This window comes from Mauremys mutica, chromosome 2 (assembly GCF_020497125.1).
Source record: "Mauremys mutica isolate MM-2020 ecotype Southern chromosome 2, ASM2049712v1, whole genome shotgun sequence".
In the NCBI taxonomy this organism is placed as follows: Eukaryota; Metazoa; Chordata; order Testudines; family Geoemydidae; genus Mauremys; species Mauremys mutica.
In genome coordinates, this window is record NC_059073.1 from 277,529,499 (window position 1) to 277,551,819 (window position 22,321).

Consider the following 22,321-nt stretch of genomic DNA (forward strand, 5'->3'; position numbering starts at 1 on the left):
GGTGCCTATTACCCACCCCCCCACCCCCTGTCCTGTTTTTTCGCAGTTGCTATCTGGTCATCCTAACTGTATCACCTGTGCTTTGTGAACTGTGCTGGCTCCCAGTTGGTTTCAGAAAAGAATTCAAAGGCCTGGCCTTAACCTGCAAAGGCCCTAATGGATTGGGATGGACTGTCTCAGAGACCACCTTATCGTCCACTGCCCTGTAGGCCAACTATGCATCACTAGAACGTTACAGCCGGGGAGACCCAGGGCTACGCTGTCAGGCAGTGAGGCAGAGCATTCTCAGTGGCGGGACCCTGGCTGTGGAAGTTTCTGCCAGAGAAGATCAGACTGAATCCAAACCCAGTGCCCCTATTCTGAATCCAGATCCGAGCAAACTTTGAGGCTTGTGCCAATCTCTCCGTAACCGTAACTGGGAAAGATTTGAAGAGTAAACAGTAGAACGATATCTGGTCAAATGGACTCCTAATACTGTCATCTGGTTTGGTTTATTTATTTTAGTGTTTTTCTCTTATCAGCATTTCTCATTCTCCCACCACCCTCCAAAAATGGGCAGAGATCATACTCATAGTGATGGTATAGGGCAAGTTGGCTCAGACCTACTGAAAGTTTTCGTCATCATTTCTTGGCCTCCTATCCACATACAGAACATTTGCACTTGCACCTCCCCAGCCAGCCAGCCAACACTCTGTGCAGTGCATGACAACCACGCAACTCTCAGTTGCTACATCCTTCCCTTCTCTGGGGTTATAGTGTGTTGTGACCTGAAACACTGAGTGGGTCTCATCATTCATTCCTCCCTGAGTCCGATGCCAGCAGCAGTCTGTCCGCTGGCAGCAAGCACCTGGGTGCTGTGTCACCTGCTGCACACAGACATACTGATTCATGTCGATGTTCTCCAGTCATGGGACCCCAGTTATAAGGTTAGGCCCAGTCTTTTCCCCATTGACATCAGTAAGAGATTTGACACTGAATTCCATTTTAGCAAGACAGGCCTGTGATCTTTGCCTCCCAGTGGATGGCCATCTCGGCTTGATTCACTCCCAGGTTTACAGAGCAGGTTCTCTACCTCCAGTCTAAGTAGACTGTAAAGTCTTTGGGGAAGAGATGTCTTTTTGTTCTGTGTTTGTACAGCGCCTAGCACAACGGGATCCTGGTCCGTGACTGGGGATCCTAGGTGCTGCAGTAATACAAATAATCAATAATAATACTAATAAAGCATTGGCTACCTCTTTCATGTAAAAATATATTAAAGGAACAAGGATACTTTAAGATCACATTTGATAAGTGTACACCTTTCGTCACTTGTGTTACTTACCATGGGTTACTTATTGAAACTGACCGATTAAAAAAAAATATTTCTCAGTTTTGATGCTTTTTGTTTACTTTCTGCATTTCTGTCAGCTTGGACAGTGAAAATCAATGAAGTCATTTTCACTCCCATGTCCTCAGTACTGCAATGTTTGGGTTGCAAACACTGTAGGTGAACACTTATTGCTTAAAAACAGCTGTTTCCATTGGGAAATTTTTAAAATGGCTTTTTATAAAGTTTGTTTTTACAAAGTCCAGATTTTGAACAAACATATGTAGTGTTTCTCCTGAAATCAAGTTGTGTGCGCAATGTCATGGGAAATCAACAGATGGTGCTATTATAAATAGTGTTATAAATTTTGGCTATTTGATTATATAGCAGTTAGGGCTTGAATAAAATGCTTACTGCCAGCTGTGGTGCAGTTCATGCTGAAAGATGCACAAACCACCAATAAAGTTTGTTCTGCCTTTGTTTCTTTCTAAGAATCCCTGTAAGGGACTATCTCCTGTCTGTAGGTTGTACCCAGGCAAGCAAGCAAAATATTTCATGGTGCCAAAATGTTACAGTGTGTGTTTATACTTTTGAATACAGTTTATAAACAGTTCTGCTAATATTTCATCTATTTTTCCTGTGCTTTTCTTCTTTAATTTGTTATTACTGGTGAATAAACAGAATGGGAAAAGACGTATGTGGTGCACTTAAGCATAAGATGAGGTGTGGGTGAGGCGTTGACCCAAGTCTGAGGGACTAGTTGCTCTATTTTCTGTGGTGTGCTGAACTGTTAGGTCTGTCGCTAAACTGAAGGGATTGTTGGGGAGACTTCTTCCTTTTGGGGATTGATTCCCTTCTCCCATCACTGCTAACTCACCCCTGCCAGAGATGACAGCCCTGTGTCTCATAAAAAGATCACCTTTCTGTACCCTCACCCCCCATTTCCACTGACACAAGCTGACCACGGTGCTGTAGTAGCTTGAGGGGTACTTCTTGGAAACAAAGCAGAAGCATTTTTAGCAAAGTGCAGTTTAATATGAGTTTGTTTGCCAGATGGTGCTGCCTTCCCTCCTTGGCTATGGCTGTGAGAAAAGATTTTGTTTAAATGATAAACAAATGAATAGATCCCCCTAGCACCACCTCTCTCCAAACGCATGCAGCCGCCCTCCCTGGGACACAAGGCTTATTTCAGGCTAGGTAAGGTGTGTGTGTGCATGTGTGTGTGCGTGCACACACTTGCACTTCATTAATATACTGTCAGCATCTAACTGCCCCCTGCAAATGAAAACCCCCATCAGATAGGCTGATAGGGTTTCTCTTGTGACAATGAGTTTTCTTTCTTCCTATTTAGCTTGCAGGGCACTGGTCGATGAGCTACTGTATGACATTAGGAAGGTGAATCAGAAGAGGACCATTGACGTGGGGTCATTCCGAATAAGTCCTGACGGGACACAAGAGAGGAGTAAGGTAACAGGAAAATGATCTGACAGTACATAATTGCTGATATGTGCAATTACCAGCCACTTATCCAAACAGCAGTTGGTCTTAATCTTCAAACCTTTTTCTTGCTAAGGGTATCAGACACTAAATTGCTTCTGTTTCCTTTGGGACCCAAAGTAATCTTTAGGCTTCAAATTGAGGTATTTTCTTTTTTTTCAACACCTACATTTTTGGCTTTTTAATGTTTCGAGCAGTATTATTCCACTGTTAATCTTGACAGAAATAAATCAGTGCTACACATGCTATTAAGAGAGAGCGAGAGAGAGAGTGTATGTGTATATATCTATGTCTATATATATCTCTGTATCCTGTTTAGAGACTGACATCTATCTAATCAGCTTTTGTACTCTGCATCTGAAGTGTATCTATTACCTTCCTTCGAGCCTGTTTGAAGTGAGTGACTTCAGCTCCTGTTGACTTCAGTGGAAGTTGAGGATTCTGAATGCTTTGCCAGACCAGGCCCTTAAAATCCACATCCCTAAGCAGCGTTGTTAAGCCAACCTAAGTCTCTGTGTAGACAGTGATCGGGCGATGGAAGAAATCTCCTGTCACCATAGCTATCCCTAATCAACCTCAGGGAGGTGGATTAACTGCACAGATGGGAGTACACCTCCACCAGCATAGGTACTGCCTACGCTGAAGCGCTACAGCAGTATAACTGCAGTGGTGTAGCTGTGCCACTGTGGCATTTTAAGTGTAGACAAGCCCTTAGACTGTAAGGTTTTAGGGCTAGGACCATGTCTTCCTGCAGTGGGGAGCGTACTGGGTGGCAGTGGATAAATAATAGAAAATAGCATAATCAAAAAGCCCTTGGGAATATTCAGCCAGCCGAATCGTTGAGTGAATATCCTAGGATGAACTTTCAGAAGAGTTGTTTTCTCAGAGAATGGCCCTGTTGTAAAGATGAAGGCTTGCTGCACATTTATGTCAGTGCCCACTCCCACTGATGCGTCTCAGCCCTGGCCTTATAATATGTAGGCCCCCAAGCTGCCAGCGTGAGGGATCAGGGAATTAATTGTGTTCCCCTCCAGTTCTGCTGCTGGAGGAGAAGACTAAGCTGGCCCATGACTTGTCAAGTCAGCTCAGGATTGAATGGGTATGAAGCTTTCTAGACAGGGCCCCAGAGATCATATACATTGCTGAAAATGAGAGCTGATTCTGATCACAATGCAACACCAGTAACTTTATTTATAGTACAGTCGTGCTTGGAAGCCTCAACTCTAACTCAGAGCCCGACTGTGGTAGGTACTGTATAAACACATAGTGAGAGAGATTTCCTGCCCCACAGAGCTTACAGGCTAAACAGACAAGACATACTCCCAATAGGAATGGAAACAGAGGTGACGAGTTTTGGCCATGATCACAAGCAGAATTAAGACTAGAACCTGGGTCCCAGTCCACCACCCTATCCACTGGACCGTGCTGCCTCTTGTATGTCAAATCAGATTTACACTGGTGTACCCAGTATCAGAATTGCCCACTAATACTAGCCGTGATGTCTTTAGAGTAACTTCCTGTGTCTTCTCACTTTGAACGAGAAGGATCTGCTTATATGACACTTCAAAGAATAAGAGATGGCATTAGTTGCATGTCTTTTTATATAACATAAAATAGATGACTGTTCTAGGAACACAAATCTATGGATGAGCTAAGCAGATCTGACTGCAGCTAACATTGCTGTGTTTAGTCATTAGTAGCAATCTTAAAGTGGATGAGTGATTTTCCCCCCTCCCTTAATATTAAAAGTCCACATATCTTTAATAAAATCCATGTTCTCAATCCCTGCTCTCTAATGTAACAGAAAGGTTCATTAACCAATCTTTCATCATTTGTTTAAACATTATTTTGTGACATTGATTTCTTCAGAAGTAAACAAACATTCGCTTGCTGTGCCTGTCAACTAGTCTCAAAACTGAATGTTTAAATTGCTGTAGTTTGCTCTTCATAAACAATGTTTTCCCTAACCCCAGCCTGTAGACAGCTTGCCATTGTTTCAATACAAACCTTTGGAGGAAAACAGATGAGTGTAGCCTATAGCATCATAACTTTTGGATACCGGAGGAGGAAATGCTTTCCAAGGACAGATACATTACATGGTTTGGTAGCAGAATTTGTTTTTGATTCAGGCTGGGATCTTCAAAGAGGGCATAAGGGAGTTAGGGGCTCAAATTCGATTGACTTTTCATGAGAATTGGGTGCCAGCCCTTTTAGCCCCTTCGAGGACCCCAGCCATAAGCTTTACAGAAGTATATCCATTTTAGTTTTCAGAGTAGCAGCCGAGTTAGTAATCCATTTTAGTGTAATTAGTGTAATGCATATGGCAATTAGTCAATGGCAAACAGATCCATAATATTTATACTTGAGTATGAATTGACCCTAGGTAACATTTTCAAAAGTGTCTAAGTCCCATTTTCAAAAGAGGGACTGAGAACCCAAAGGGCTTTGTCTAAACAGCAGGTTAGTGCGCGGCCAGCCAGGGTGTGAATCTACAACGCACTAGCCCACCATGTGGACCCTTCCTCCATACACAGTAAGTTCCATTGCACGTTTTGACGTACTCCCATTTAAAACAGCAGTATGTCAGAGCACACTATGGAATTTACAGTGCGCGGTAGCATGTCTGGGTCACCAGTTAGGCATGGCCTATACTAAAAAGTTCGGTTGACCCAGCTACATCCCTGAGCGACATAGTTAAGCGGACCTGACCCCCTGTGTAGACATTCTAGGCCAATGGAAGAATTCTTCCATCAATCTAGCCATTGCCTCTTGGGGAGGTGGATTACCTAAACCAATGTGAGAAGCTGTCCCATCAGCATAGGTAGTGCCTACAGTGAAGTGCTAGAGCAACTCAGCTGCAGCACTACAGCTGTGCCGCTGTAGTGTTTCAAGTGTAGACAAGCCCTTAATGTGTGGCAAGCTAGTGCACCGTAGGTTCACTCCCTGGCTTGTCACACACTAATTTGCCATGTAGACAAACTGTAGGTTTCATTGAAAGTCAGTAGGGCTAAGAAGCCTAAGGGATTGTCATGTCTGACTACAGCTGATCAAAAAAGGACATTTTCACAAACATTTTCTCCCATTTTTATCTAAAAAAATTTAATAGTTTGAGAAAAAGATTGACATTTTGAATTTAGAAAAGTTTGAACCAGCTCGATGCAGACCTGGATTTTAAAAATAAAATACAGACTGGGGCTGAGAGGTCTTTCTTCAGGCATGACAGAGTAGGTGTTAGTCTTAGGGCTGGTGTGTGTGCACACAGAAAACACACCAATTTAACCAGATCGGTTTCTAAATTAATTTAGCTTTAAAATGATACAACTCCCTCGTGCGGACCCTCTTAAATTGGTTTAAGAGTGCCTAGCCTAGGGAGTTGAATCACGTTTCACTTAAATTGGTTTAAGAGTGGCTGAAATCAAATTAGCTTAATTCAGTTGCTGATTTTGAAACTGATTTAATTAAAATGGTGTAATTTCTTTATATAGATGATCCCTTACTTGGCTGAATAAAAGAACCTGCCAAATCTCGGTTAGTCTTTGGAAATTCTTCCTCCTCCCCCTTCTTTTGCTTAGTTCTGAATTCTGGAGCAGTGTCACTTCACCAAACCTCACAAAGATAGAATTGTGGTTTGGTTTGTTTGTTCTGGTTAACATGCAGTTAACTGTCTTTGTCCTTGGCTTGTTCTATATGTTGTATGTTATCCCACATTAAAGGGGATTTTGCTGTTGATATCAAGTGTGTAGTTACTTCTAGTCATTTAGACATCAGAAATTCCAGTCTTTACATAGTCATTCATATTTATGTTTGATTTACATTGATTTATAACTTAATTTGGATTGACTTCAGATCTAAATTGTGAAGAAAGACTGGGAAATTAGGCATGGCAGTATGAGAACAGACCATTTACTCTGGTAATCTTACTTTTGGCAGTGGTTTATATATCTGATGCTTGAGATTAAAAGAAAATTAATGCATTCTGCCAAATATGCATTGTCCTGTGTATGTGTCAGGTAAGTAGGTGGAGAATTCCCTCTCAGTGCCAGCAGGCAATCACAGCTTATACATTGAAAATGAGCAGTGATATCTCTTGTAGGTATTTACATTTCAGTAGCAATATTGCTAGGTTAAAAGATTAAATACATGATAGAAATTGTAGCACCAAATTGCACATGGTGAATGCAGATCCAGATGGTGCCAAAGAGACTAGACTGATAAATCAGACAGATGCATGCATCATAAAGACTCCTTTTCTACAGAACATACTTATTCATTCATGAGACAGAAAGCATTCTCAATACTACATCTCCACATGTTGAAGAATTAGTCTACTCTGTAGTATATTAAAGTTGACATTCACGGAAGGTCATGATGCCTGATATCCTGGTTTACTGTTCCCAGCTTCTGCTGCAGGTTGCCATGCCTTGCCATCACCTTCTTTTCCTCCCCCAGCTGCCAGCTATGGAGTGATAAGAGAGACAGCAGCACAGATGTGGAAGAGCCTCTTGGCCCGCTACTTTTTTTTCCTAGCCCTCTTTCCTCCCCCCACCAGCCTCCATTTTATAAGGCCAGAAGGTTCCATCTTGGATCTTCAGATCACTCTATCTCACAAAGGAGGTCTGCTATTGCAAGAACCACTCCATGCAGCACCAGCCAGGTTCAAAGTGGAGTTGGATGAGGTGTAATCGTTCTCATGGACCCTAAATGGCAACAAATAGATTATTCCACTGGCTGGTGCAAAGTCCATAATTTAACTACCCCATTAAACGAGTGAAATGTAACCTTGAGTTCCTCTAGAAGGGCCTGTGTGGTGTAGGGTGACCAGACAGGAAGTGTGAAAAATCGGGACAGGGGGTGGGGGGTGATAGACGCCTATATAAGACAAAGCCCCAAATATCCGGACTGTCCCTATAAAATTGGGACATCTGGTCACCCTAGTGTGGGGGTACATATGAGTGTTCAAGCAAAAAGGTCACGTCTCCGTGGTATAACATGGAGGTGGAACTTTCTTCGCAACACTGCCATCACCTGACTTCAGCAGCTCTCTAAATCTGTCCATGGGGGACAACTCTCTCTCTCTTTCTTCACTTCGCCCTTCCATTCTTTTTTCTTTTTTTTAAGTGTCACTTCCAGATGTTTTCACAATCTACATAATGCTGCACCAGTGCCCTTTTTTGTGAGATCTAGGACATTCTGCTTCTCGAGGTGGGGCACGTTTTCTAGGAATCCTGGGGAGTCTTACTACCTAGTCCATAAATAGATGGCTGTTCTTTGTTACCTGTCCCCAAAGTCTTCTGTCACAGTTGCTCAGGTTTTCTGCCTTGTGTTTCTTTGAGCTTTTTTGTCTAACCTGAGGGCATTGAAATTTGCACCCCTTTGATATTCTGTGAGGGTTGGAAGGGTTTCCCAATCAAATGCATGTCAAATAGTTGCTTTTCTGTTTTCTACACATTCTTCTGGTCTGGAGTTATGTCTGACATGACTCATCTCCTTCTTAGATGGCAAGCTCTTCAAGACAGACTGTGCCTTTCTCTATTTTTGGCACATATCTGCTACAATGAGATGCCAGTCCAGATTGGGAACCCTGGATGCAATAATAATGTAAATATATAATTTCCCCCGGGGTTTATGAAAGAAGATTTACTTGCTATTTATAACACTTATTGACAAGTCCTGATGCAACATGAAGCTGCTAAAAGTGATGAATCCATTTTAGTCATCTTGATTCTTCATCACAGTTAAAACTTTTTGGAGGAATTTCAGGCAATATTAGCTTCATGGCCTTGGGGGGAAAAAACTTCTTTCCCTTTGTAGACTTTGGCCCAGAGTATCCTCTCCTGTGATAAAATCCGGAGTGAGGGAGTATGTGGAGGATCTCTGTAAAGATTCTTGCATGGAGCCCCCCCACAGTATCATCCCATGTCCCTCACAGAGAAGGCTACAAGTCCCATTCCCAAAACCAGGCAGATCATCCAGGTGTCTATGGGGTGCCAGGGCCATATGCACAGAGGCCCTGTGCCTCCACCCCGGCTCTGGCTCTAGGCATCCCCTAGGAGTCATTCTACAACAGAACCCCCATGGCTGTGGTTGGCCCTGGGACTCCTGAAGGGTGTAGGGCTCTGTGGGAAAAGATTGTTCGGCCTAGGGCTAGGTTACCTTTGCAAGGCTTCTCTTTAGGGGTGGGAGGTAGCTTGTGTGATTTCTCCAGTCTACCCATTCTTGCTGCCTCTTCTCATTCACTACGTGCAGATCTTGAACCCACAGAGAGGTTTCATCCAGGCTTTAATGTCTGGGAGGAGAGGTGCCACCTGACCCCATCTCCTCCTCTCTCCCACTGGGATGGGATGGGAGCAGAATTTGGTAGAGGTAGGTTCTCCCTTTGTGAAAATCTCAGGGGACAATCTGGGCCTTTGTTTTAATTATTCTTCCTCCTGCTGCTCCTAAAACTCTAAGACGGCTTGTTTCTCTCTCATGGCACCTGTGGAAATGGCTCTCTTTGCGTTCTGTTTCTGGGGGATCTGCAGTTCTGTTTTGAGGCCTGCAGCCTTGCTGTTCTGAAGATCCTCCTCTTAGTGGTGTTTGTTTTTCTCTGCATTGCTTATTTCAATCTTAGCTGCCTCTTGCAGCTGTGGCTTTTCCCTGTCCCTACGGCTCCTGTATGAGCCTGATCTGTTTTCTCTCCTCCTGCAGCCTGAGGTGGGGCAAGGCAAACAACCCCTCCCCTCACTGCAGAGGAGCCTCCCTGGCTTATTCTTGCTTTCCCTTATCTCCGGCTGTAGGAGGCTATTGCTGACACCATATCAGGTGGTGGAGCTGTCTGCACAGTGTAGCCTGATCTGTAGATTATGTTTAAGAAACCCCCCAGTTATCATTGTGAGGGTAGAGAGATTCTTGTCCCAAGTTCAGGCCCCATATTATTAAAATTACTATATAGTTGGGAACCCTGATGTGCCGTTGCAACACTTACACTATAGGAGCTCCTCTATATTTACAAATAATCTATTAATACATTTAGCACAGTCACAAACAGTCTAACTCAGCAAGGTAGATAGAGATATTACAGAATGTACATCTGAACATCAAACTTACACCATCCCTTGCAGAACAGCCTGAAATCTTCCTCATCACTGTCACCTTCCTCATCTTCACCAGTGGCCATCTTTCTGGCACCTCCCAAGGGCTACATTTGTCTCTCGCCTAATGTCCACAGCTTGAGATGTCACTTTTATATGTTATGCTGGTGCTACCATGTCTAATGCATATTCAGCAGAGGTTTCTCCACTCTTCTTTATTAGTATTTCCTCCCCTTACTAATGTTGAGGTGTCCTTCTATAGGTTAGACTTTTGATACGTGAACTACCATTTCAGCTCATGATCGTATCTGATACTCCTTGTTTAAATGGATTTGTGGTAATTACTTCCATGTTCCTTGCAGTAGCACTTACAGCCTCCTATCATTGAGCAAGCTCTTCCTAGTTCCTAAAATCTAAAGGTAACCATTGATCTATGCCAAGGGTTACAGCTGACTTAACCACTCTTATGCAGACTTATGCTTCAGCTAATGTCTTACAGGATACTGTAGGTTTCTTGCGTTACAGCGTAATATAATGAAAGCAGCTAAATAAAGGCAAGGCAGTGAATATATAATAAAGGCAAGCCTATGAGGTACAACAGTGAGGCAAGCGTGGTAGGTAGGTGGTTAGTAATATCCTGGAAGTGATATCGAAGAGTCAGCACTAGAGTGTCGTACGTTTGCCAGCTCTGTCATGCAGTCCCACATCTCAGCTGGATTGTCATGCATCCAGCTGGGCTGTGGGAAGAAAGCAAACGGTTGCCTACAGTTCTGCCTGTTGGCCCCTAGATGCTGCTGTGGCATCTACAGAGCTGGCTTCCTTTCGCCTCCTCTCTCGCTGCTCCTCCTGCTGGACATGAGTGTGAAACAAGCAGCTGATCTGGGAGGTGGTGGCTGTGGGGGTAGCCGCACACAAAAGGCTCTGATATCCTGGGCTCCACCCCCTGCCCTCATCTGATGCTCCCAGCACATAGTGCCACCACCATTAGCAGCCCCAGCACCCACCTATCTCCTCAGGAGCAATATTAACAGCCCCACCAGCTTCCCACTCAGACTACCCCAGCCACCCCACCTGTCACCATCAAGCACCCATCCACCTACCTCCTATAGGCAAAGCTAAGTTCTATAACCTACTCTCCAACCACAGCTTGGGGCAGGGTGTGTTTGAACTTAAGTTTATGGTTAATTTGCAACTCATTTGAATAGAACTCATTAAACATTTTGCGTAAAATGAAGAGCAGAACAAAACTTGACAGTAATGGTATAATGAGACCTACCGCATTTCTCAAATGCTGCCTGGGTGGCCTCATGCAGCCACCTGGGGCTTTTTGTGCAACCACAGCCTCTAGGGTGGTGATTGGGGTGGGTTGGGGGGCAAAGCAGTGTTAACAAAGATGAAAATATCACTTTTCACAGAAACAGACTTACTAGCTGCGAGTCTTAAAAAAAAAAAAAAAGGGCAAAAGAAATGACAACAACAAAGACCAGAACATGCAAGGCACATTATTTGTTTCCATTCTGTTTAGGTCCAGTAAAGAACAGAGATAACTGTACATTATTTTTATTATGGAGTCTGCAATAAAAACCTACATAAATAAATTACAATGTTTTGGACGTGTATATGTGCATATTTATTTGTTTTTCCTAAAGTTAATTGAGTATTTTAGGAAAAATTGTCAGAGTGGCCACCAGCAAGAGTTGGTGGCTGCCCTCTGAGGCCACCAAAATTTTTCTTGTGAGACTCCCTGGGTGCACATGTGCCGTCTGCCCCTCATGTCGTTGACCCTCCATGTTCTGCTTTGTTGGTGGCCTTCTGCAGCCCTTATGCGGCTGTGTGAATTTCTCCCAATTGTTATTGCAGCCTGTGACTTTGGGATTCTCAGATATGTGCCTTACCTCCTCTCATATCTTTTCCTGGGGGCATTGTTGAGCAACATAGATTAATGAAGATAAGTGTTAACGTCTCACCTGGATGTTTAGATCCAGAAATTTCAGAGTATTAAACCGCTTCCCATTTCTTATGAGAGTCTCTGGGGCGTTTCATTTCCTGTGTTTATTATTGTAAACCATGGCATGCAGTTTGTAGCGTCATCTCTTTGGCATGAAGTTCTTATTACCTACTTGCTGCATCTGGCTGATTTGATTGTTTTAGTCTTTAGGCGGCAAAATATCCAGTGGGGGCAGATCTAGCTCCTAGACATCAAATAAACAGTAAGGAATTACTTTATCGCAAAAGGCGATAAGGGCTACTTGTGTCCTAGTCAAAGAGCCTTGTAATGGCACCAGGAAAGGCCTATGTTGTACGTTGAGAATGTGATGGGGGACGATATATAACAGTGGGCAAAATAGAAGCACGTTGTGGTAGACTCAATGAAAACCTTTCAGAATCCCTGTGCTGGCATGTTAATCCTGGAATTACCCTGGACTGCAGGCTTAGAGCATCTTAAAAATGGCAAGAATCTTGACTATTTTTCATGGATAGTGAAATAAGTGGAAATGTGATTTGGAGACGCTTCAGTAGATCTCACAAGTTTATTCAGAGGGAGGGGAAATTCCTCAAATTATCAGCATAGATTAAAAAGGAATGTGCTTTTATTTCCAGATATTATCTGAGATGATGGAGTTGCACAATGGATGGTATGAACAGCCCTTTTTAAAAAATAAAATAGTATATTTGAAAATATTCTGTGTAGGAGATTGAAGTCGTAAGCATACAGGCTTGGAATAGGAAGGAAACTGACAGCTCCTCTCTTCTACTATTTATAAAAAGATTACTAATAGTTGTCATAAAAATCTCTTCTAGGATAGCAGCCAGTTTACAGTCAGATAAAAAAGAGTTTGGTTTACATGATTTACCATTTGCCAAATCCAGACTAATGCCAATAAATTAAGTGATAGTGTACAGTAGGTCTGTAGAAATACAAGTTAAAATATGCTTCTATTGCTCACCACTGACATCTCCCAAATCCCTTTCATCTTAATGAGATGTCAGCTTCAGGGCTGTATCCAGGCTATATGGTGTATTCTAGTTTTTGGAAAGGAGTTTCCTCTAGGAACATAGGAATTGCCTTACTGGGTCAGACCTGTGCGCCATCTAGTCCATTATCCTGTCTCCAAAAAGGCCGGCATCAGATGCTGCAAGAAGAAGATGGGGACAAACCCACCCCACGGTAATGGGATATGGGATAATCTGCCTCCTGGAAGGTCTTGCCCTTTCAAAAAAATGTATTAGCATTAACTAGTATAACTCTGGATGTTGTTTATATCTCATTTTTAATCTTGCCGAGTTCTTGGTCTCAGCAATATCCTGTAGCAATAGTTTTTAATATCCTGTAGTTTTTCCATAGTCTGTGAAAAACTACTTCCTACTATCATTTAGAATTTGCCATCTTTAAATTTCCTTGAAGACCCATGTTTTGGTGGGCACTCACCTCAGAGCACCCCCTTGTGTCAAGGCTGGTGTCAATGCCATGGCATGGAAGGGTAAGTGTATCCCTGCGTCAGGTTCCCCTAATGGACTTTCAGTGAGCTCAGTGAGGTGTTGTTTTTTTATGTAGTGAACAGTGTCTCTCAGGGGTCTAATTTATTTAACCAAAGGCTGAACAGACACCCAAGCAAGCCTTCATCCCAGCTGGAGGGATGAGTTAATCTTAGTCTGTCTGCCCCACCTGAGTTCATCCATCTCCTCCATTCAGCAAGGCCCTCTCAATGCTGGCACCCTCTGGGGTTGGGTGTCTTGCCATCACCAGTGATCTTTGCACTCCAGCCCCACTCTCAGAGATCAAACCACTGCAGCTGTTATCTGGAGTTGGGTGTTATTTCTTTGCAATCGGACAGCCAGCCTCTGCCTGATCAGGTCCTTTTGCTGGGGCTAAGGCTCCCCAGGGGTTCAGGTACTCATAGCTTTTCCCTTGCAGAACCTCTTCCCTCTAGAAGTATCTTTCCTGTGTTCCCTTTCTTGGTGAACTCCAGCTCTCCTCAGAAGTCCCTCCTGAGGTCTCTTCCAACCATAATCTTCTATGATTCTATGCAGTAGAAGAGCAAAACTCAGAGGCAAAGGGGGAGAAAGGAGAAATGGAGGTTCCTAGAGGGAGAGATGAGGAGCTGGCGAAGAAGGATTCACAGCTGAACAGCAGTAAGATAGGTGGAGGTGGTGATCCCCAGGGAGAGAGGTCTCTGGGTAGAACCCTAATAATGGCTCCGGATGCCAGGTTGGGCTGATGGGGAGGAAGGGGCTACCTCTTCTCTCTTGACCTCTGGACTGCTCTCTTCAGGCTGTTCTCTGTTGATTATTCCCCTGATGATGTTTCCCCCTCCATCCCAGGTGTGGGCAATTCCACCATCTGCTCTTAATGAGGGGCATCACCAAGAGACCCCTATTATACAAAGGATCTTGATTGGATGGTGGGATATCAGGGGTGAAGTGGATTCTCTGAGGCTAGGGACCCTGGATTGTTTTACATCTCTTCTTCCAGGACCTGTTACCTTAACTACAGAGTTGGGCAATAAATTCCCTCCTCTGGACAACTGGGCAGAAGAGATAGCGGCTCAGGAATTGGCTGGAGATGCAGATGCATATAGCACCCTCATCGTGGCAAGAGAGGCTCTGGAATTGGTGGTGCATATTGGGGAAAGGGCTGGAAATGTGGCAGTGTTGTTAGGTCAGCAGAAGAGGAGGATAAGAAGTCTGGGGATGGTTGGAGGAAGAGCCTGGGGGAATTGGCGGTGACATCTGGCTTGGTCCTTGGCAATCGTTTGTGCTCAGTAGTGGAATCACACCCACTGACTCTCATTCGCCAGCCACAGGAGAGTTTTGTGCCACTGGCACATTGTCTTCCCTGTGCCTTTGTTGTTCAAAAGCCTTGGAGATGGAAACCCCAATAAGAAAGCTCAGAGCAAGAAGTGGGGAGGGATTAGAGAGATCTAAAGGGGGAAGAAAGGAAGGAGATTTGAGATACTGAGGATGGGGGATGGAAAAATGCATGATTTTAGAGGGAGGCCTATTAAATTTCTTTTGAGTGCTCCTGATGGTGTCTTTTGACTGTATGGGAGGATCCCACAACCCACATAGGCAGACTGGGGAGCTGGGCCCTCTGATGATGAGGACTTTGCATGTGAATAAATAAATAATAATATATGGAGATATACCTATCTCATAGAGCTGGAAGATCATCAAGTCCAGCCCCCTGCCTTCACTAGCAGGACCAAGTACTGATTTTGCCCCAGCTCCCAAAGTGGGCCCCTCAGTGACTGAACTCACAACCCTGCATTTAGCAGGCTAAGGCTCAAACCACTGAGCTATCCCCCTCCCTCTAGTAGTATTGGAGCATCAAGGACAGAGGTGTGGAAGTTGGCAGTGTTACAAGACCTGCAGCACTTGGATGTGTTATTGATTCAGGATACTCGATTACACTCTGCAATGGATTGTGAAAAGGCCCTATCCAGTTGGAGGAGAGAGTGGTCCATGTGGTCTGTGGGTGAAAGTGTAACTGCTGGTCTAAATATATTATTCTACATCTTCAAGAGCTCATTAACGTTTACAGGCACTTTCACTCAGGGAGAGAGAGCGTGCTATTGTTGGAGGCTGTGACTCCTTTTCTTTTTACTTCTCAGATTGTTATTTTGGAGGTGACTAACTCTCCTGTTCAGGCACAGGATAGTGGTAAAAGTGAGGTGTATGGAAAGGGACATCAACAGACCAGGGGAGCAGATGTTCTTCTGCTATGTATATTGGTGCCAAAAGCTGAACCGAAAGTTGTTTTTCGGAAGAGGATTTAGAGACCACACCTCAGAAGCAGGGAGGTATGAAGGGGGATGGATATACACTTTTTTTAGAGTTGATCGGCTGTACGTACAGAAGGGACTGAAGTATGTAGGGTTCTGGACTGTCGCACTGGAGGTATCGGATCATTTGTTGGTGCAGGTTACTGCGTTGGAGGATGGTCATTTGGTTTGGGAAGAGGATTCAGAAACTGAACTCAAGGTTGTTGGAAGTAGTGAGTGGTAGTGACCAGGTGGAGCAGGGGAAAGAGGCCTGGATTTTTCACTTCCTCACCAAGTTTAAGGATTCAGAGTCAAAAACTGAGGTATCTCCCTCTTTGCTGAGCTGGCAGGTGAATAGGAGGGAGTGGGTGAAGCTTGGTAGGGTGGTATGATCTTGGCAAAGGTGCTCCTGAAGTGGCTTGGTGGGGTGGCTCCAGAGCTGAGCCATCCAGTCCAGGCCAGTGCTGCCAAGGGTAGGGCTGCTAGCGGACTTGTTGTGTGATCTTCGGGGGGTGTTTGAGGCAAGGGCAGCAGGAGCCTGGAGTGAGTCTGTACATTCCTTGAATCAAAACTAGGCCTTTGATTCGGTGCAGGATGAGTATCTATGGGATGTGCTACTGCATTATGGGATTCTGCGCCCCTTTATTGCCTACAATGGTCCTTGTACAAGGGGGCTGTCAGTTACCCTTTGGCTTATGGCTGGCTAGGACAGAGGGATGTTCCTCTGAGGTGGGGAGGGAGGCAGCACTGTCCTTTGAGCCCTTTGCTCTATGTGTTCTCATGGATTCTCTGGTTAGGCTCTTGGCAGCGGGTGATGGAGTGAGGAGGGGGACAGAGTTGTGTTATTTCCACTGGGGTTTTAGCTTTCATAGATGACCTATCAGTTGTGGTATCAACCCATGAGGAGAGTGACAAGCTGTGGACTTGCTTCTGGTAGTATGAGCAAACATGGTGGGCTGGGTTAAATCTGATGAAGAGTGAGGCATTATGGTTGGGTGAGATGGGAGACAAAGGTGGTGACAGTCCAGGTTTCCTGCCTTGGCTGCAGAGTAGACAGCAGGAAGGTGTACTGGAGAACTTGGGGGTAGAGTTCTGCTTGGAAGGTGTGTCTAGGGAGAGGGCCCTGGAGTAGGGGAGTAGACGGTAGAGTGATGGAGGAGCTGAAATATACTTTCCATCTTCTACAGAGTATGAATGATTCATCAGTACCTGCTTCTGCTTTTCCTTCACTTAGCCAGAATGTACACTCTGACCTTGGTGCAACTGAAAGGCAGAGTGATGGAGGCTGTTTCTTCTCTTCCTCGGTATTGGAGGACATTTCCCTTTATTAAGAGGTCTGTGTCTGTCAATTGATGGAACACGGCGGTTTGAGGGTTAGACACCCAGAGGAACATTTTAGGACCCTGAGTTACCATTTTTATCTGCAAAGGATGCAGCAGGTCTTGCGCAATCAACCAGGTTGCATGCAGAATATGGTTCCAGTTTGGGTTCAGTGCCATCAACACTGTGCCATCAGTTGGTGGGCACCATTGGAAGAATGGTGGGAAGGGACGTATGTGAAGCCATCGCAAGGACGGAGAAGTACGACAGTAGGGGGAGGAGCAGGAAGCAACAGCATCAACAGGTACAGAGTAGACAGAACCAGTTCCCTGAATACCTGGTTGCAGTGTTCCAGCACTTACAGAAATAGGGGATATGTTGGGAGCAAGTGAGGGAAGGACAGACTAGGCTGGGGATGTATCAGTAGTTATGAGCTTCTGTAGCTGGCTGGTTGCCCGGGTGATTTGGACATTTTGGGGGGCTTTGAGGCTCCAACAGTCCCAGAGGGGCACATTTATATATAAAGAAATGGCCTGGAGGTTTTGCCATGGTAAAGTGGCTGATAGGGAACTCTGGAAATCTAGCAAAAACAAGATGGGTGTGCCCCAGGCAAGAGCAATGTCGGGGGTGGGGGGCAGGTGGGGTCATGGAGACTATGGAACATCTGTTGGTGAAATGCCCATAGGCTCAGAAGATGCAGGCAGGGTTAGTGAGGGTACTTAAAATACCAGTCATCTTAGGACAAAATTGGGCCCAGTGGGGATACAGGGATTTCTCAGGTCTGGCTTATCAGCAATGGGAGGGTGAGACCTTCTATCTCATCAGCATGGTCTTATGCAAATTTATCTGGAAGGCAAGGTAGGAGATGTCAAGTATCAGAGGGGTAGCCGTGTTAGTCTGTATCCACAAAAACAACAAGGAGTCCGGTGGCACCTTAAAGACTAACAAATTTATTTGGGCATAAGCTTTCCATGCATCTGAAGAAGTGGGTTTTTTACCCATGAAAGCTTATGCCCAAATACATTTGTTAGTCTTTAAGGTGCCACCAGACTCCTCGTTATTTTTGTTAAGGTGGGAGATGGTGTCTCAGAAGAGCCCTCTGACATAAGCTTCCTTGGAGGAGTTGATGCAGATCACCCAAAAGGAGCTGGAGTGGGGAGGCGGGGAGTGGGGGGATTGAGGAATGCAGAGAGGAAGCACTTTCAGGAAAAGAAGAGAAAGTGGTGGTGGGACATCCAATTTTAGTATGGTTGGGTTTGCATCCAGCCTCTTTCCTTTTAAGGTTGGGGAGAAGCCTGGTTTATGGACTCAGAAACCTTTGGGAATTTGTTTGGGGAAAATCAGTGAAGGAGTAATAGGATGTTGGAGAGTGTTTTAGCTCATGACATGGTAGAAATTTGAAAGAGATTGTTGTGTTGGGTGGGGGAAATCATGCTGGACCAAGAATATGGTTCATTGTAGTTACTCTAGCTGTCACAGAGACCAGTATTAGGAGCCCAGGATATCAGTATTGTGGAGTGACTGTGAGGATACTGCTATTGCTGTTGGCTATGATTGTCTTTTGTTTGCCATGGAGGGACCTATTTCTGTGTATCGAGAAGCCAGACTTGTGACTGGCTACTGGGAGGACCCAGAAAGTGGAATCTTGAGCACCATGCAATGAACTCTCTCTGAAGTGATGGAGCACTTGTTCTGGGGTTGACCAAGGACTACTAGTCGGGGATGACTTCTGATTTAATTGGACTTTTGACGTCAAAAGGACTGTACTGGAGGATGTGGCAAGTCATTGGTGCTGGTGTTCTCCTTTCAAGGGAGTAGAGGAAAGGGAAAGGTGGGTTGTACTCTCTGGCATCAGTTTGATCTGTTTTGACCTCTCTATGCTGTGTATTTTGATATTTCTGTTCTGTTGTCGGGAATGTGTTTGTTTTTATATTGGTTGGTGTGTTTCATAAAAGATCTCAGAGGGCAGCTGCCCAGTGAAAGTCCCCTTGTTCTTGTGTTGAGAGACAGAGAGGACAGAAGCTTCCAAGTTACCTTCTCTAGTCCAGTCATTATTTTATATACTTTGATCACGTCCGTTATTCCTTTCTATGGGAAATAGATTGGAATATGAAGAGGTGGCAGGAGAACAAAAACATCCTATTTACTTCCATGTGAGTCACATTTCAAGGCAGCTTTTGGTGAATGTGTGTGGGAGTCCCAAAGTGTTGGGGATTGCAAGATAAGGGACAGCTTATATGTTAATCATTTTGGAGACTGGTCTGCAGCAGACTCTGTGGCTTCCTTGTTACCCAATCTTTCATCTTCCCACATACCTGGGAAGAGACGAACTTTTCAAAGTGGCCTATGGCTGTGTGATCAGCTTGTGTGAGAGTCACACATGTATACAATTATTGTGGCTAACGCCACATTTGGTTTTCAAGGTTAAACCTTTGAAACATAGTTCTGCATGAACTGAAGAGAGGTGTATTTAATGGCTATTACAGTAATGCTGCACCCATTGCTGCAGAAGGTCCAAGTTCTTTGTTCAAATAAATCTTTGCTCCTTGATGGAGTCCAGTGGCTGTGAGTTAAATAGCAACGTGGGCTACATGGCTGTTCAAGGGAGTGAGAACGCCATAATCCCTTACGCCCTGCATGGGCTACCCAGACATGGAATCCAGGCACATTGGAGTAAGCAGGCATACCCAACATGGAGCAGGTGGGCAGAGAATGGGACGATCGTTAGCTCCAAACCACCCACCCTCTAGCCCTCCTGCCCAGTGCAGCAAAGCTGATGTGAAAGAAAAGGATGCATGGAGCACGTGGTAGTTTCCTGCTGCTTTAGGCCAGCAAGGAGGAAGCAGGAGAGAATTGTGACCTCAAAGGGGTGTCTCCCAGTCAGAATCCCTCTGAAGTGGTGCAGTGTATATACCACCGTTTGGTTGTACCTGAAGTCACAATCTAGCCCTGTGGATATAAAGCCCTGAACTGCACTAATACAATGCATTTGCATAAGCCACCTACAGAAGCGTATTTTAGACTTTAAGGACCCGTTCCCTTAAAACAATTCCCCTTCTGAAGAAGACAATTTTTGCCGCCCCCAAAAAACTTCCATTTGGACTGGGTTAACTGCAAGTGAAAGTGTGGAACTGAGGCATTTAAAAATTTAACTTCTGTTTAAAAAAGGAGCAGTTCTTCAATATATTTCCTTAAATTAGATAAAATAGGCTCTTTGGGCCTTATATGCCACTTATCCTGCACTCTTAAACCCCCTCCCAAAAAAATCAGCCTGTTAAATCTGAAGAAGCTCTCACAAACACCATCAAAATGGTCTGAACCTTTCAGGTCTGAACATTCACTGTCCCACCCTCGCAAAACCTAGACTGAAATGGATGTTTGATTTCTCAGCTTGCCTGCATAGGATTGTCCTGCAAATCAGAACAATTGAACAGCAAGATCTCAGATCCACCAGGACACACCCATTTTCACTGTTTTCATCATAGGTATACATGGTCATTCAGGAGCGCTCATGACCACACTAAAAAGTATCTTGGGCGTTGCTATTTCTCGGTCTTATGATTATGCTAAAAGCATCAAGAGAAAAGGGTTAGGTACACCTTTTCACTTCTTGAGACCTGGATCTATGTGACATCCTGTAGGCCGCAATTCTAATGCATTCATTACTCTTAGTCTAGGCACTAGTGGACAGTCGTCCTCACAGTGCCATGAATATATGCTACAAATAATAATAGCCAATAGTTATTGGGTCCACTGACCGGTCTTCTGTGCTAAAGGTGCCTCCTCCTCAGTATGGGAAAAATGGAGTGCTTTCTTTTGAAATATTCTTTTCTATTGTGTTTTACATGCTTGATAGAAATATGGTATGGAGGGAAGTTATTTACAAAATATTGCCTGGAAATAATAAAATGAAAGACTTGGCCAGCTTTCTAATAGTGCAACATGCTGTTGCACAAGAGATTCATATGCGCTTGCTCCCCTGCTGGTAATGGTGAGGATCACTGCGTGGACAGTGACCTCGGTGGATTTTTGCAGGCTAGTATAGAGCCTCCCTTATTACGTTGAGAAAAAGCAATGACAAGATCTGAAGGCAGCCATAGTCACTCATCTTCATCTGGAAAGGTGGGTTGCCCAACTGAGGGGGTTTTGTACCATGTAGACATGACAATGTGAGGTGCAGCTGGAGAGCCTGCAGTTGTTTTCTTGCTTTGGTGTCCTAAGGTCATAACCCATACATGATTTTAAATAGCACTTTTAAAATTAATTTATATATCAGCATCCAGTGTGCAGCTGTATCTTTAATGCTTTGCATAGAGTAATGGAAGTGAAGGCTCTGTTTCTCTTTAGAGACACAATTTACAGCAAGCCCAAGGGTAGCCTCAAAGGCATGGCTGTCTCTCTGAAACTCACCACTGAGATCTCTCCTAGCACACTGCAGAAAGCACTGCTCTGTACAGGTTAAAATTGACTACGGGGAAGAAATAATGTTGACTCTGGTTAGAAGGAAGCAGCTCATTTCCCCCACCGGGGGATAACTGGATATGTTGAAAAGCAAAAAAAAAAAAAAAAAATGAAGAAAATAATAGGGCTGGGAAAACTTACTATGTTTGCTATTTAAGATACAGCTAATTTAGTAAGTGTTCCCCTCTGTCTGTTATACCCGTCTCTTGTGTCTTGCTGTTTGAGCAAGGAGTGAGTGTGTGTGTGTGTGTGTGTGTGTGGTGTTTAGCACAGTTATTGAGTGATCCCTTGTTGAGGCCTTTATATATTATGACATATACACACACAATGTATTTTTAAACCTCTTCATAGAAATTCTTGTCACTGTCCGTGTTCCCCAAAGTGTGACTGGCTCTAGTCTCCGTCATTGGGAGGTACCATTTTACTGATACTTTCCAGCAAGAAGGCGGGTGGGTCTAAGAATGTAGTCTGAGATCATGATATGGTTTAATATACAGGAATATGTGTGTGTGTTATTATAGGTGTTGCTATTCCCAACTACGTCCTCCTAGACACTAAATAGTAAGGACATGCTTTATTTTTAGAAGCACTTAATACAAAATCTGACTGATTGTTTCCTACATCTTCCAATCACCAAGAAATCAATTTAAAAGTAGAAGAAAACAGCTCTGACATGACCTTCTACACAGGGGCATAGATACTACATTGATTGTGGAAATGTTGAGAGTCTAATACTCAAATAGCCATTCATGGACATTTTTATGGGAAAACAGGCAAGAGATTAAGCTATTTGCCCAAATTCACCCAGCAGGTCAGTGACAGAGCCTAGATCTCCTGAGTCCCAGTCCTGTTTCTGTGTGAGTACTTGTGTCCCTCCCTTAGGAAACTTCCAGAACTCCAGGCAT

The 22,321-nt window shown here is 44.2% G+C and overlaps 1 protein-coding gene across 12 annotated transcripts in view; it reads left to right on the forward strand.

Annotated features, from left to right (window-relative positions):
- The window catches only part of CNPY1 (canopy FGF signaling regulator 1), an 87,070-nt gene that overhangs the window by 36,047 nt on the left and 28,702 nt on the right, over positions 1-22,321 (forward strand). For 8 of the 12 annotated variants that reach the window (XM_045006988.1, XM_045006995.1, XM_045006997.1 and 5 more), the window contains one exon: positions 2,658-2,773. The exons of the other annotated variants lie outside the window; for them this stretch is intronic. In XM_045006988.1, coding sequence (XP_044862923.1) covers positions 2,658-2,773 — 116 coding nt within the window. The remainder of the gene's footprint in view (positions 1-2,657; positions 2,774-22,321) is intronic. 12 annotated transcript variants of the gene reach the window in all.